At 40.1% G+C, this 15,818-nt stretch overlaps 1 protein-coding gene across 1 annotated transcript in view; it reads right to left on the bottom strand.

Moving 5' to 3' along the window:
- The window catches only part of COL4A5 (collagen type IV alpha 5 chain), a 68,192-nt gene extending 56,161 nt beyond the window's left edge, over nt 1–12,031 (bottom strand). Inside the window, exons 1-3 of the mRNA XM_054169803.1 lie at nt 11,997–12,031; nt 11,492–11,615; nt 1,444–1,503 (exon numbers count right to left, since the gene is read on the bottom strand). Of these exons, the coding sequence (XP_054025778.1) occupies nt 1,444–1,503; nt 11,492–11,615; nt 11,997–12,031 (219 nt within the window). The remainder of the gene's footprint in view (nt 1–1,443; nt 1,504–11,491; nt 11,616–11,996) is intronic.
- Between the last annotated feature and the right edge of the window lie 3,787 nt (nt 12,032–15,818).

Here is a 15,818-nt window from a genome sequence, read left to right as displayed (position 1 = left end):
ACCAAACTAACTCAACGCTTACTGTCAAGGGGATACTGTTCTTCACTACATGTGTGTATTGGGAATATACTTGAACTAAAAGCAAGTAAATGCCAAGGAATGACCTCATCTGTCTGGAGATATCTGGATGGCAGGTGTGGCACCAAGACCTACTCTGAATTTTGGACATTTGCCTTGCTTAACCTCAGCCAACTGTAAAATTCTGTTAGCACATTGGTGTGCCAATGCAGTGACTGATCATTTTGTATCACTTTTGTTCATTTAAGGTTATGCTTGCTTATGTCAAAAAAGAACACCTTTGAAATATGCCATAAATTAATCTAGAGCACTGAAAGCCCCTCTAGAATCTTGCAAAGATAAAGTGGTTATCAGTTCATATCTTTAAGACAACTCTACTGCATCTCAAGCAAACTGTTTACAAGACTAGGAGTGGAAACATCTCAGGCAGCCTCTCCCCCTTACAGAGATCACATCACATTTATTCCCTGTGACAAGAACAGTCACATGGGAACTATTTAGCCATGGCTTACTTACAACTAGGCTCCCACACTTGAGAAAAGACTCAGTGGAGGCAGGTACTGAGCCATCTATCTACATCACATTGTAACTCAAAGAAATGCTGGGTACCTCCCGTTTCCTCAAAGGAAAATTTAATTGTAAAACTGTAAGAAATAAAGGTGACAGAAACATGAAGCACTGCACAGATATACTGAGTTCAGGCAGTGAGGCTGTAAGTAAAAGCTGCATGGCAGCAGCAAAGCTAAGATGTTGACATACACCTCACGGCCTTAGAGCACTGAAACAGTCCAAACCAGTCTGCTGCACTGAATGAAGCACACAAGGTTCTTTTCTGGACTGGGGGGTGGTTTTTACTCTGCTTCATCCAAGAAAGCCTGCTTGGCTATTAACTAGTTGCTTAGTTGAGTATCAGCTATTATCTTGGTATACAGCTATACAAGTTATGAGGTAAGAAACAGTGCAATCTCAGAGCACATTAATGAGTGTCACCTGCTTATGAACAGGCAATGCATGAGAAGTGGGAAAGCAACCCATGCTCATTCTGGTTTTAAACTCTCACTGAAACATTACCAGCAGAGACATTACTGTGCAGTCCACACCAACTAGTCAGTGAAGGCAGGCCTTGGCAATAAATAGGAACATTGCCTTTTTTCGAAAATTTGCATCTCTTTGTGTTTTGCACTCCCACATAGATGGAGAAATTTGTGTCATCATTCACCACTTCTGAGAAAATGACATGAAATTCTGTACACCATCAGATGGACCAGCCAGTTTGGCTCAATATGAGCTACTCCCCTTGGTGCACATTCAAATATATGAGCAAGAAACAAAAACTATTGGCCATAAGTTTCACTCATTTGAAGCTGACATACAGTTTGGTCATTTTATTGGTCTGCCAGTATAAAAAAGGAAAGAGATATTTACCTTTTCACCTTTCACTCCACTGCAGTCACATTTGGACAACGATGTACATCCATGGCAAGCCTTAAAAGACAGAAGAAAACAAAATATTAATGCTTTTGATCAGCCTAAAACTATACAAAATCTTCAACAGTGTTACAAAAGTCAGTCTACAATGTAAGCCTACAAAGTTTGTCATCTAGCTGTTGCACTTGTGTTCGAAGTAGTTAACTGAAATCACCCTCATTAACAACTATGCTTGTATGAAAATATGTCAGTTTCCTCAGAAACGTTAGACTTTAATTTGTGCTTAATCACACTTTACTCTAGTGTGATGTACAATACCACAGCTATAGCCAAAGGAGCCAGAACTTCAATGAAACAGGCTTTTCAGTGTGTGGCTTGCACTGAAAAGAGTCCAATTTTGGTTCCCACCAGCAGATGTCAGACTTTCTTAAACTCTTGTGTAAAAATGTGACACTTAGGAGCATTATTTCTGAGAGTTACTGGGAAAATACTAATACACAGTTAATTCTTCCCACCACAGATAATTTATTGAGAATTTTTAACAGCCCAGATTTCACCCAGCTGCAGTAACACTCCATTTCAAAGCATGGCAAGTCAGCTGCAATGATCTCCAGCATAAGGGGAGTGACAGTCAGATACTAAGGGGTGAAAGGCAGGAGATATGAAAGCTCTATTCACAAAGCAGATCCAATCAGGTAACTTTTCCATACCACATTTGCTTAGTTTATATTCCTTCACCCTCACCAACACAGGATACTCATTGGAGGGCCATGCTGAATTCAGAAACAAGCAGACATGTTTACAGAAGTGAGATTTTTAGGAAAAAAATATATTGCAGACTGTCTCTACATAATACATACAGCCATCAATTTTCAAAACCATGATCCATATTAGAAGACAGTGTAGCTGAAATACTTTAGGATTTAGCTTGTTCTGAAAACAGGTGCAGCATTGTATAAAAAAAATAACTACAGCACAGTTTGAAAAGCTGAGCTTTCAGAGTCCTCCCCCCAGTGATCTACAGAGATTATGCACATGTTGCATTCAAGCAGGGTAACAGTTGCTGTGTCAGATCTAAAGTACACCCACACTTGAATTCTAGTCTTCATTATCACAGAAGCATCTAGAGATGTGACCCATTACCTACCTGGCATTAGGAATGTGCTGGCTCTTGGCCTAAACACACTACCAAGCATCAGACTGAAAAAACACAGAAGTATCTTAATTCACCTGGAGCTACAGAAACTCAGGATCAGCTGAAACATCTTGTAGCAAAAGGTAGAGCTTTGAGTGTTAAGCAGAACAGTAGTGTCACATGACATGACTGGGACATCTCTAAATCTTCCATTTGGCTTTTATAATCAGTTTGATTTGATACATATATAAAATCAGAATTCTTAGTTAATAGGAGTTTATTAAGATGCGTTCTGAAGCTCTACTAAAACTTACTAGCTGGTTCAGATTTTCAAACTGGACCAAGCCCTATATAACCTGTCCCAACCTCATAGCTGACCTTGTTTGGAGCACTGCTTGGCTAGGTGCCCTTCTGATGTCCCACTTAAACCAAGGTAACCTGTGAATTTGGCATCAGATCCTTTTCATTTTAAAAAAGCAAGTTCCTTGTGAACCAGTTTTAGGATAAATGTCATTAACAAAGCTTCATTTAAAAGGGATTAACCTTAGTTACATGCAATATTCCCTTGCCTCACAGTACAAGCCTAACACAAAGAAAGAGGGAGTTACCTAGCTCCCTGTGCAGCAGTACTGCTTTATTACAAGGACAGCAGTGACAGCTACCTGAAAATCTTTGCTGCCTCCAAGAGGCAGGGGAAGGAAAAACCGAAGTTTTTTGGCAAATCAGTACTTACTAAAAAGCTGTACAAGGGCAAAACACAGGTTAAAATAACACACAGCTGGAAAGCATGATCAAGATCCTATACAACATAAGGAGGATTTATTTAGGTTATGGAACACAGGAGACTCACTTAGTTTTCCTCACAGCTTCTAAAGAGCATTTCTAATACAATTTTCTGAGTTTTCAGATACAGAAAAATTGTGGGGGTAAACAGGTATCTCACAGCTAGAAGGGGAAAGCAGAAGAGCAACCTGGGGCTTTTTATTCTGGAAAAAAGACAACTGAGAGGGAATCTAATAAATATATATATAAATATAGGAAGGCTGGGTGTCAAGAAGGAAGGGACAGCCTCTTCTCACTTGCACCCTGTGATAGATGGGACAAAGGACAATGGATGTAAACTACAGCACAGAAAGTTCCACCTCAACATGAGAAAAAACTTCTTTATTGTAAACATCATGGAGCACTGGAACAGGTTCCCCAGAGAGGTTGTGGAGTCTTTCAAGCCCCATCTGGATGCACCCCTCTGTGGCCTGCACTAGATTATACAGTCCTGCTCTGGCAGGGGGGTTGGACCCAAAGATCTCCAGAAGTCCCTTCCAACCCCTAACATCCTGTGATCCTGTAATTTCCGGAGGGCAAGTTCAGGCAGTGAAGCTCAGACTCTGCCCTTTGCTACTGTGTCACTCCAGCACAACTGCAGAAAACTAAACTGTTAGCATTCACACATCTTCAGCAGTGATTCTGTCCTGTCAGCCTCAAGATGGCACAAACCAGATCAAACCACTAAAGAAAATGTAATCGTGGAATAATTTGGTATGGAAAGAATCACTCAAAGCAGGGCAACTTAAGGCAGGTTGCATGTTGAGTAGCGATAGTGGTGGAGATCCACAGCCTCTCTAGATCCTTGATCTCTCACTTCCTCCATTGTGAAGTATTTCTGCCCCTAAAAAACCACCTCACCAGAAATCCCTATGTTGCAGCTCACATCTATTATCTCTTGCTCTATGCAGGATGACAGGAGCCTGGCTCCACTTTTGCTACACCCTCCTAAGCAGCAAGACAGCTGTAGTATTCTTCTTCCCTGAAGCCTTTTTCTCTCAAGTCCCAGCACTCTCCCATACATCCAACACACCCAGCCTCCCCACTATGCATATGTCTAAACAAAGAGAAGTTATTTTTAAGTCAGCTTATTTGGAATCAGAGATTTATTTTTGCTGACTGTAAAAGAGCTGACAAAGAAGCACCTTTCATGCATATGTTGGCAATAAATAACCGTGGACATGATGCTGCATGATAAAGTCTGTCCTTCCCAGCTCTGTGGCATTAAAATAAAGTTACAGACAACTCTCAAGTTTTTGAGGTGCTTCTCTCCCTCATTTTATTTGAAGCTTACAGAAAAAAAGTGTTTTGATTAATAGAAGGTGGGGTTTTTGTGTGTGTTTTGTTTTGTTTGTTTTTTAGGTTTTGTTTTGTTTTTTCCAAATCTGTGATTGTCTTCCAAAGTAATTTTTATATTCAGATGAGATTCCTTACACTTTGAGTAGACTCTTAACATACACACATTTATACACATATGCAATATACATACATACAATTAGCCTGCCATGGAGAGTCAAGTGACTCACTGAACACTTTTTGACAGATGGTTTTGGATATCCAGTTCAGGTATATTACTTGAAGTGAACAGAGTCTTTCCCAGACAGCAGTGAAAAGAAGATAAATATAGTCTAATCATGAAACTCTTCAAATACTCAACATAATCAAATGGTAGAAATTCTTGTCTTAAATCCTGGGAAGATAAACTCACCCACAAGCTTATCAAGCAGTATTCCCCAAGCAGAGTCACTTATCTTTCTATACAAAAGTCATGTGTGGCAGATTATCTCTCTTGCATCAACTTATATCCCCACCAAATTAAGGTTTAACTAAATAGTTTGAAGAGGAAAAGCCTGGAGCATTCATTCTATAATCAAGAGCAAGTCATGGCACTTTCAGGTCATATTGCAGTACAGAATGAGAAACAAATTAAACTAAACTGGAACAGCAGAAAAAAAAACAACAAAAAAAATCATGCTTAACAACAATGACCTATTCTAACCAAAAAACTTTCTTCTTGTTTAGACTTTTCAACAATCTCAAGGCCTTTTTAACTTGAGGAAGAAGGCACAAAAACTGTGCTACAGGAGAACACATACTGAGTAACAAGTTCGTACAAGTTAGAAAGTCACTCAAGCAGCCACAGGCTAGAGATTTCTGGGGCCACAGATTTAAATCTGTATCATGTACCAATGCAAAAAAAATCCAGGCTCCATACAAAGCATAGGAACACTTGAAATTTCTCCTGTATGTGAGTGATGAGATATCTACAACTCAAAGCAAGCAGATACAACATTTTAAGAATTATTATTAATGCTTCAAATCTACACAAAGAGCAGGATTTAGATGATTACAATCAGTTTACCATTAGTAACAGCTTAACCCTCACTAGTTCTGAAAATAAAGTGACTTACTGGGTTTTCAGACAAGGAAAAATCAAATGATTCCAAGCCTCAGCAGGGCTCCAAGGTCCAGTTGGCACATTGGTTACAGGTTGGGGAATTGAACAAGTCATCTGCCTTGTACCTGGCAGCCAGAAGCCCTCAGTAGTAGCTCCATTCCCAGCTCTATTCAGTAGGACACATTGTCTTATGTAATAGGGAAAATGATTAAAAAAATTATCTTGGATGTAATAGTGAGGTGTGGCTTGATCATAAGGAGCTGATCACAATCTCCATGCCTACTAAGATATTTCAGTTTTCTACTACATGAAGAAAAATAATTGAAGCAGCTTTTAAGAATGAGACTGAAACTGCTCAGGTTTACTTTTTACCTACTGCACTCCTGTTGCCTCCCCCTCTCCCCACCATCTATGTGTGAAGATGAACTCACTAGCATTGCTATATCCTTTGCTGTGGCTTTTGCATAGTAAAACACAATCAAGGGCTCTAATTAATCTATTTGAGTTTAGCTAATCCTTTCACTGGATTTTCCTGACAGCTTCTACTCCATTGAATCTGTGTGTGGAGAGCAAGTTCTTTTCATTAGTATATAAAAGGAGGGATGGTATTGGTTTACTGCTCAAAGGATAATTCTTCCAGAACAAGCTCAGTCTTTTGTGTCTTACATAGACTGTGTAAAACTGCTTTACACCACAAACAGAATGGGGATTTTTGTTTGTTTTTCATTTTGAAGAAAAAGGTACACACTGGAAATCAAAGTAATTTCTTACTCTTGGCCACAGGTTTGTTACAGTCAGCTCAGTGAAGTGAATAAACCTGCTTCCCTTGATATTTGTTTTGGCTAGAAGCCTGCCTTCTGTATTGGACACATTCCCCTCCTTTCTCATCAGGCCTGAAGATGTCAGTTACCAGGCAATTTCAGCATCCTCCACTCCCTCCCCACCTCCCAGCTGCCATCCACATCCATTTCTGAAAATCACTAGGCAGATGGACACTAGAGAACAGCAGCTTGGGACTTCCTTTAAGTTATGAAGGGAGAACAGAATCTTCTACTGATGACTAACAGCAGGTTAACAGAAATTAGTGAGGACTGGTTAATGGCTTCAAGGCAGGTTAGCTTGACTTTATATCTTAGTCTGGCAAAATCAAAGTAACACAGCACCATTTAAGCAATACATAAGCTGTCTAAATGTTTTATATGGGAAATTTAGTTGAGCTTCAGAAGTGATTTACCATTACATACATGCAGCTGCAAGATACCAGAACAGTTCATTGTCTGCATGTAGCAAGGGGTGTAAAGAATACTAATACATAGAATACATAGAATAGAATACATAGAATAAACCAGGTTGGAAGAGACCTTCAAGATCACCACATCCAACCCATCAACCAATCAAACACCACCCAAACAACTAGCCCACGGCACCAAGCACCCCATCAAGTCTCCTCCTGGAAACCTCCAGTGATGGCGACTCCACCACCTCCCCAGGCAGCCCATTCCAATGGGCAATCACTCTTTCTGTATAGAACTTTTTCCTAACATCTAGCCTGAACCTCCCCTGGCGCAGCCTGAGACTGTGTCCTCTTGTTCTGGTACTGGCCGCCTGGGAGAAGAGACCAACATCCGTCTGTCTACAACCTCCCTTCAGGTAGTTGTAGAGAGTAATAAGGTCACCCCTCAGTCTCCTCTTCTCCAGGCTAAGCAATCCCAGCTCCCTCAGCCTCTCCTCGTAGGGCTTGTGTTCCAAACCCCTCACCAACTTTGTTGCTCTTCTCTGGACTCGTTCCAGCAAGTCAACATCCTTCCTAAACTGAGGGGCCCAGAACTGGACACAGTACTCGAGGTGCGGCCTAACCAGTGCAGTGTACAGGGGCAGAATGACCTCCCTGCTCCTGTTGGCCACACTGTTCCTGATGCAGGCCAGGATGCCATTTGCCCTCTTAGCTGCCTGGGCACACTGCAGGCTCATGTTCAGTCTACCATCAACCAGCACCCCCAGGTCCCTCTCAGCCTGACTGCTCTGTAGCCACTCCAACCCCAGCTTGTAACTCTGCATGGGGCTGTTGTGGACTAAGAACTTCTAAATAAAGTATGTATTGGTATTTAATGTGTAATTACTTACACATATAGAAGTTTAGCAATATTTCAGTACTCTGTGGGAAAGACAACAAGGATGGGAGTCCAGTTATTTACAGAGCTTGAGATTTACAAATTAGAAATTAATAAGAGAAAATGGTATAGCTTCTTGCAGGAGTACGGTAGATTCATCATTAATGTGCCTCTACAAATTAACATGAACCAAGTAGCTCACAAATGAATCCTCAATCCAGACAGAGTTGGACAAGAGAATGAAGGAAGAAACAGTTTGAACATTCACAGCAAGCAGTTTAACATCCACCTTAGGTACTATTTTATTGTGAAGCCAGAATTTGTTTGTTAACCCCTGTCACTTCTACATGATCATGGCAATATTACTTGTACTGACAGACTTTTACAGATTTAAGTGACCACCAAGCAACAGTTGTTGGGATTAACATGCACACATCATCTCCAAAAACAGATTTTCTTCCAGAAAGAACCAGACAGTTACTTGACAACACAACACTGTAAACTGTTAGGTGAGAAAAGTTCACTCTGGCAGGGAAAAGATGCACAGAAATCACCAAAATCAGTTCTGCCTTGTTGACACTGGCCAAAATTTTAAAGCACTTCTAGAATTCTGCAACACTCTGAACACATGAGCACAACTGAACTGTTGAACACCACTCTGGTTTGTGAGGGAGGAGCAGAGTGCAAGCAGCAAAGACTAGAAAAATTTTTCATTTGCACTCGTCACCCTCCACAGTCATGTCCTGTATTTGCATGTTCCCATACTTCTTTAATGCCTTCACTAAGATTTATTTGAATACACATAATCAAGTCTTTTGATAGTTCAGTTATACTGTCATTCATATAACCCAATTCATCTTTGACGGCTTCCAAAGCACATGGTCTGTATCCCTCAACAGCTCTTGACCTGAAGCTTGCAATTCAACCCCTTACACTACTTTGCAGACACCAGTGAAAAAAGTACCTCTGCAAGGCTGAACTGCTTATGAGTCACTCTACTACCTGCAGCAGGCTTAACTGGACAGCTACTTAGGTAGCCAATTCTAGGATAGACATATAGTAGAAAAATACTTCAGGCTTCATTATTTCTTTTCCTCCTGAGTGTTATTAAAAACTAATACAGAATGTACTTGTTCCTAAAGGTAAGTTTATGATTCATTACCAAGCACCTCAGGTCTCTTTCTACAGTATTTATCAGGTTCATATAACCAGCTGCTCTTGTTAGCAAGCTAATCAGGTAATAAAATTACACATCTTGACTCTTTGGAGAGTAAAGCAAAGAAAAGAAGCTGAATGAAACAGTGAGTCTTCATTCTGATAGACAGGCATCTCAAACCACAAAGCTCAGCATCAGAAGAACTACAGATGCATCAAACCTCTCAAGCTCCTGAACAGTGTGCACCACTCTCACCAGGTTATTGCCAAAGAGGAAGGAAGAGAGTGGTTAGAAATAATGAAAGATATAATTAAGCTAAAACCTGTGGGTTTAAAGTCTTGAAGATCAGAAAACAATAAAATAGGACCTCACAATTCAAGTCTGTCTCTGGACCACATATTAGGTAAAAAACATTTTATGGAACTCCTAGAATATCTAGATTAGTTCAAACACATGCAGCTTTACTGCTGGGGAGCAGTTTAACAGTGATTCCCAGCTTAGAAAACTACATGAACTGTGGACTCTCAAAGCGAATCACGTCTCATTCACTCCAGTTCATGATTTAAGGTTGGTATAAGTAGATATGGCAATTACTTGGTGGAGAGCTGTGGAAGACTTGTTCTTAGAGAAAAGATTATACACAGGGGACAATTCCTGCACCTCAGGATAACCTAGCTGTTATTTTATCTGCTGCAAGAGTTGGCTAATGCTACTAACATCACCCTCTGCATTCAGATGTGACAGCTTAGCAGTCAGAAACATGCTAATGTTTGAAAAATGGAGAAATAGGGAGCATAAGTTTGGGATAATTCCTTCAATATAAAGACTGAGACTGCTGTTAAAAATTTACTCCAATTAAAATCAAATTCAGCCTACGGAAAAGCATGCATTACAAATCCCTTTGCCCTAGGCATAGCCATTAAAAACTCTCAAATTTCATTATTCATATCTGTATTTGTAACAGAAAAGAAATCTAGCCTTTCAGGTCCAAGCAAAGATGAAGTCTTATTTTGGTGGTGGTCCTGAAGGAACATACATTTATTAGGTTGCCAAGATCTGTGTAACACAACACCTGCGCAGTTATCTAGATAAGGATTTACTACTCACCCAGGTCAAAGATTTCACCATTTATCTTCAGCAATTTGAGTTGCCTTTCACTTGCCTGGACATGAATAAAACTAAGAAGCAAAAGGTTTTGTGAGGATTTGACAAGTGGAGTTAAAGCTGCTATTGTGATTTCCAATTATGATTTCACATACATGCTCTTTAGGCTTAACAAGAGTACAAACCTGCAGATAAGTTTATTACTGAAATATCTTTGCAAAGTCAATTACAGCAAAGCCATCACTGCACAATCCAAAGGACAATTCTTCTCTACTGAAGTGTTGTATTCAGGCAGTAACGTTTCAAAAGCAGAATCTAAACTACAAGATTATTATGTATCCATTTAAGTAAACATTTCCTTCAATTTACCTAAAGATGCTTGGAATAAATTTCATGGTCTAAAAAAATGTAAGAGTCAAAACATCTCTGCAGACGTTCTTGACCTTTTTTTAAAGGGAACTTCTGACAGGTAATTTAACCTGTTACACCCTGAGGCACTGTCTTTCTTTGAAGCCTGCACAATACAAGCTCTGTTGAGACTTGCAGAGGAAGCTCTTAGCTGTAGTAGCCATGGTTCTGGCCACTGTGAATGAGAACAGAGGTAGGTTAAAAAACAAGATTCTTTGAAGAGGCAGCACTAGGATGTTTGCTATTTAGACACTTGAATAGCTTATATGATTGTAATAACATGAAACAACTGTATGAGACCCGCTAAATCCAGTTACCACACCCCAAATAAATGTTCTAATTATACAGAAAGTTTATTAATCAATACATTTTCCCTTAGAAGAGAAATACTTGGAACTGGTTTGAAATAAAGGGCTACTTCAAAAAAAAAACCCAAAATATAACCAAAAATAGAACCTTGGCATAGAACCTTCAGAATAAGCAAAACTAAGTATGTCTGTTAAAAATATTGTGCTAGAAGAAATGGAGGTGAACTCTTTTCTAAAGAGGACTGCAATTTTCTGTTTGTACTTTGTACTAAATGGTATGGAATTTTACAGCTTTGAACTTACAGCTTTTAAACATAGTTTTCTGTAAAGGTTATCTTTCAGAGCAGTATCTACTTAAAATTCTGGCAATCTGCAGCAACAGATCTTTCCTTAGACCAACTGACAGTCTAAAGACAGAGTTTTGGACTCTACCAAATTAATGCCCAAAAGCTTGTTTAACTTTCATTCCTCCCAAACTGCAACTATTTGCCCCTAAGGATTTTGCCCTCCTTATCTGAAAGCAACACAGAGAATAATTTGTCTGTTTTCCTGGAAGCTCCTAAGAGGGGTTCAGAGACAAGATCTATAGAAGCACTCACCTACAGATTTTGGCAGGTCCAGTGGCCTATCAGGCACCAGCTGCTCCTGCTGCACTAAAGACTCAGCTGTCAAACAAGGAGAGCAGAAGGGCAGGCTATTCAAATGCCTCAACTGCTGATCCGAGTTTCTAAAAAGAAAAAAAAAAGAAAAAAAAAAAAAAAAAAAAGGGAGGGACTCATCCTTAGTAAGCCCCAGAAAGACTGTTAGTCATCAGGGGGAAGCTCCTACAGAAACAGTTTTTAACCTCCCAGGAGTTAGGGGTTTCTTCTCATCTTTAACTAAGGTGAAGTCATCCCCCAGAACAGGAGGTATTGCAGCTTGGCTAAATCTCTGTGTCCAATTCCTGAACCAGGGAAAAGGACAGAGTGTGCAAGAGCTCAGCAGGACATCCAGGCAACTTCCCTGCTATCCCAGATTTTGCTCCTTTTCTCCATACTTGTCTTTAATAGAGGAAAGACCAAGAACTCTTTGGGACATTAAGAAGCTTTAAGTACCCCTTGCAACTCACAGTAGCTCATTCTCATCTTCCACAAAGCCTTCCATCTTCCAAAATGATTGTTGCCACACTGCTTTAAAGAGTGCTGCCAGACTTTTACCCAACTGTAGGCGAGGAAAAGGACACAGATAGTTCTCACTACTTCTGAAAAGTGTTGTTTTCTCTGGTCTGCAAGTCTTACAAGACAAAGAATGGGCTTCAGGTAGTATACTTTTACTGAGCGGGACGCAGAAAGCAAAAAAAATATCAAGCGCCTCTATGATTTTCACAAGCATTTCAAAGCTAAAAATTGAAGAGACCTGAGAAGCCATGCACTTGTAATCCTGTCCTAATGAAGACAAACTTCCAAACAGCTCCATATCATATGAATTTGCAAAAATTTCCTTTAATAGCAGCTAAGGTCAAGTGTAACCTTTACATTGCCATCCAGAGGCAGCATCTTAAAAAGCATTTACATTTAGATTTGGCTGGTGCACCTCCTAGAAAACAGTGCAAAAGCACTAAAGACAGAATGTACACTACCAGGTGGTCTTCTAGCCTACTTCATCTCCAGGCTCAGGAACTGGCAGATGCCAAATGGCACATTTCTTTTTAAGCAGGCAGTGCTCCAAATAGCATTAGTAGAGAAACCCTAAACAAAGCAACTGTGGTGGGATTTTCCATTTCAGAATCTAAAGCTTTGAGGATGAACAAGTTTTCTATCACCTCCGCAGGCAGTCTGCACATTGCTACTGCTCATTTCAGTTATAAATGGTGAACTCAATGCAAGCCATGCTCTCATTTTTATACAGGCTATAGGCAAACTCCTTTAAAAGCTACATAGCAAATTACGGGAATGGTCTGAAGCACATGTCCATCTTTGCCCATCTACTTACACATTTCCGCAGCTAACACCAGCACTGAGACACAATACCCCATGTTCAGTTAGCAGCAGTATAGAGTAAGCCACTTTGCTTCTCAGGAAGTCTGTTTTACTTGAATTTTACACACAAGTCTCTAATCACTAGCCCCTTGAGGCTTCCTGATTTTTTCCAGCTGCAAATACTAAGAGCCATATGGTACACATTACAGGTTAAGATTTACTAGTCATTTAGGGCCTTTCCCAAGTGACAGGTGTTGGATGTTGCCACTCTCTATAACCGTGTCCAAATGTAACACAAACCTAGACCTAACTGTCAGCTAGGCTTATAAGCCTTAGATAGTCTTGCAAGCCAAGTATTATACAGTCCTAGCACCACTTATTCTGGCAGTCTATTTTTAATCCTTTCCTGGTTAAGGAAATGGAATAAACATACAGACTGCAGACTAATTCTCCAGAAAATGCCCTGTTTCTCATAGAGCATCAATAGAGCGTGCAACAGAGGAAGCTTCAATTCCTGACTCCTGTTAAAGAATGTTAGTCATTTGTCACTGACAACATCACCGTCATGTGTCAAGTGCGTGAAGCAGACCACACAAGAAGAGAAATCCACCTCTTTCTTTGAAAAAGGAGAGGCAAAAATAGAATAGCATTGCAGATTAATTCAACCCTGCTGTGGTCCATTTTGAAGCTACTGAAAGCACCAAATTAATACCAAAGATTAAGCAAGGCTACATTCTAAAGAGTATAGAAACTGTGCACAGTGATACTACCTTGAGATGTTATCTGAAGTACACACCCTCCTAGCTGTCAGAACAAGACCTAACTCACTTAGGGCTCGGTGGGTGTCTGGGGGATTTTGTGGTGGAGGTGATTATCAACTCCATTCTCCTTCAGTTCTTGGCCCAAGCATTATAGCTGCAAGGTTCTTTTAGTTAAAGCGAGTTTATTGTTTGCTTATGCCTGTAGCATGAGCATGCTCTGTGTGCACATTTCACTACCTGCAGACACTGCTATGGGCAGCACGCTCTGTATTGCTCAGTACTAATAAAGCACTACTCCCAGCCTCAGGTAATCAAAGCTGGAAAAGTGATACTGAAGAAGGCCATGTTAAACAAGGAAGCAATGAAGACAAAGCCATTGCCCTAACCCTGCAAATCAGACACTTCCAAAATAGAGTATGAGGATCTGATAAGTTGGGAGGCCCTGTTATCCACACAGAATCAGAAACTCCTAAAGCTGATAACAATCAGATATTTGATGGGAACTCTCAGCTGCTTCCTCAGGAACTCAAACTTCAGCAAATGAAGAACAGCCCTCAGTGTTAGCCCCTCAAGTTCATCTACTAACCCACTGGCTATGTGCTAGCAATAGCTCAAGGTCTCATTTGACCACCTGTCACTTCAAGCAAGGTGCTTCATAGCAAGGTGCACCTTGCTATCAAAAATGTGACAGTATAGCAATATGGAGGGTCACAACAGTAACTTCCCGTAGACTGTTTCACATGGGCAAAACAAAAGGAGGCCCAAATGTATTTTATTGCCTTTAATACACTAGAAGAGCTCCAAAGCTAGTGCCAATGAAGAATTCTATCTAGTGCACATTCATCTTTGAATCAGACACTAAAGCTTGATTAGAAAAAACATTTAATTTCCTTACACTGCAGAAATTACATCTAGAGGCTCTACATCACATTATCCTGAGAGTCATTACATTGAGTTTCCACCAATCATCATTACGTAGAAAGCATGACCTGGGAATTCGGTCACTGGTCAGACTTCAGAACCCATGACAAACTAAAAAGGATCACTGATAAAATCTTCATAAAAAGCACTGGGGAAAAAAACACCAAAGAACTTTTGTTTTTTTAAGGACTAACATTGCATCAGTAGCAGGAAAAGCAAAGTAAGTCTGATAAGTGCTAGAGAAAAGAAGGGCAGAGGGAAAGGAAAGGCACTTTGAAACAAATGTAAACAGAAGCTGATGTCTAATAATTTACTCTGTATTTTGTCTCTATTACCCCCAGACCATGAAAAGACATTTTACTAAGAAACAGTTATAATGGAGTAATCCTCCTGAGAGATTCAGTAATAAAAACATTTCAGCAGAGGGACGAGCATATAAAATATGTACCATGTAAATACGTGCTTTAGTAAAGAAACTGAAACATGTAACCCAAATACTAATTTTTCCACATTAGAGACACCATCCACTTAGAACTTGTCACACTGCTCATATTCAGTGGATGTTGTATAAATATGTATAGTACTTGCTTTGGAAAGCAAAGAAGTCTTCAGCAGTACCACTGATCTTCTCCTTGCTTTGACATGTGTAAATTTAATTATTGCTTTCTCCAGCGATTGATTTCATTCACTTGCTCTCTAGAGTAACAAGTAAATAATAGCTAACCTGAAGTATCTTGTTAAGGTGATTCTCTGACCTAGTCTGAGGATGTCAGCAAGATGTCTTCCTGGAAGCACTGCACTAGAACACTTGGTTTAAAAGTAGGAGTAGTCAAGGAGAGCACACACATGGTTCCAATGCCCCAGCACAGAGTGAGGAGATCCACTCATAGGAAAAAGCCCTCAAGTATTATTAAAACTCGAAGTGCAGTTCAGTCTGAAGCTTGGCAGGAGTAATAAACAGCCCCTGGCATTTGTACACATTCCAAACCAGAAAGTCACCTTCTCTAAGGGAAAGTATTCCCTGAGGCACCCTGTTTTAGGGAGTATACCAACTCCCACAACTGCTATTTGGAGTTGAACACATGCCAAGAAAATAACCTGCTGCAAGTTTGGGATATATGCTCTGCATCCCGGAGCAGTGAGCTAATTACAAGCACTTACTATGGAGCTTTTACCAAAATCAATACATTTCTGCCATCAAGACAAAGTCACTGAAAAGCTTACAATGAAGTTCATATGATCCACCCTCTTAGCAACGCTAAATACTTTGGCTTTGTCTGTTCATTTAAA

Source organism: Dryobates pubescens, chromosome 18, assembly GCF_014839835.1.
Source record: "Dryobates pubescens isolate bDryPub1 chromosome 18, bDryPub1.pri, whole genome shotgun sequence".
Taxonomy (NCBI): Eukaryota; Metazoa; Chordata; class Aves; order Piciformes; family Picidae; genus Dryobates; species Dryobates pubescens.
This window is presented reverse-complemented; position numbering and strand designations above follow the sequence as displayed.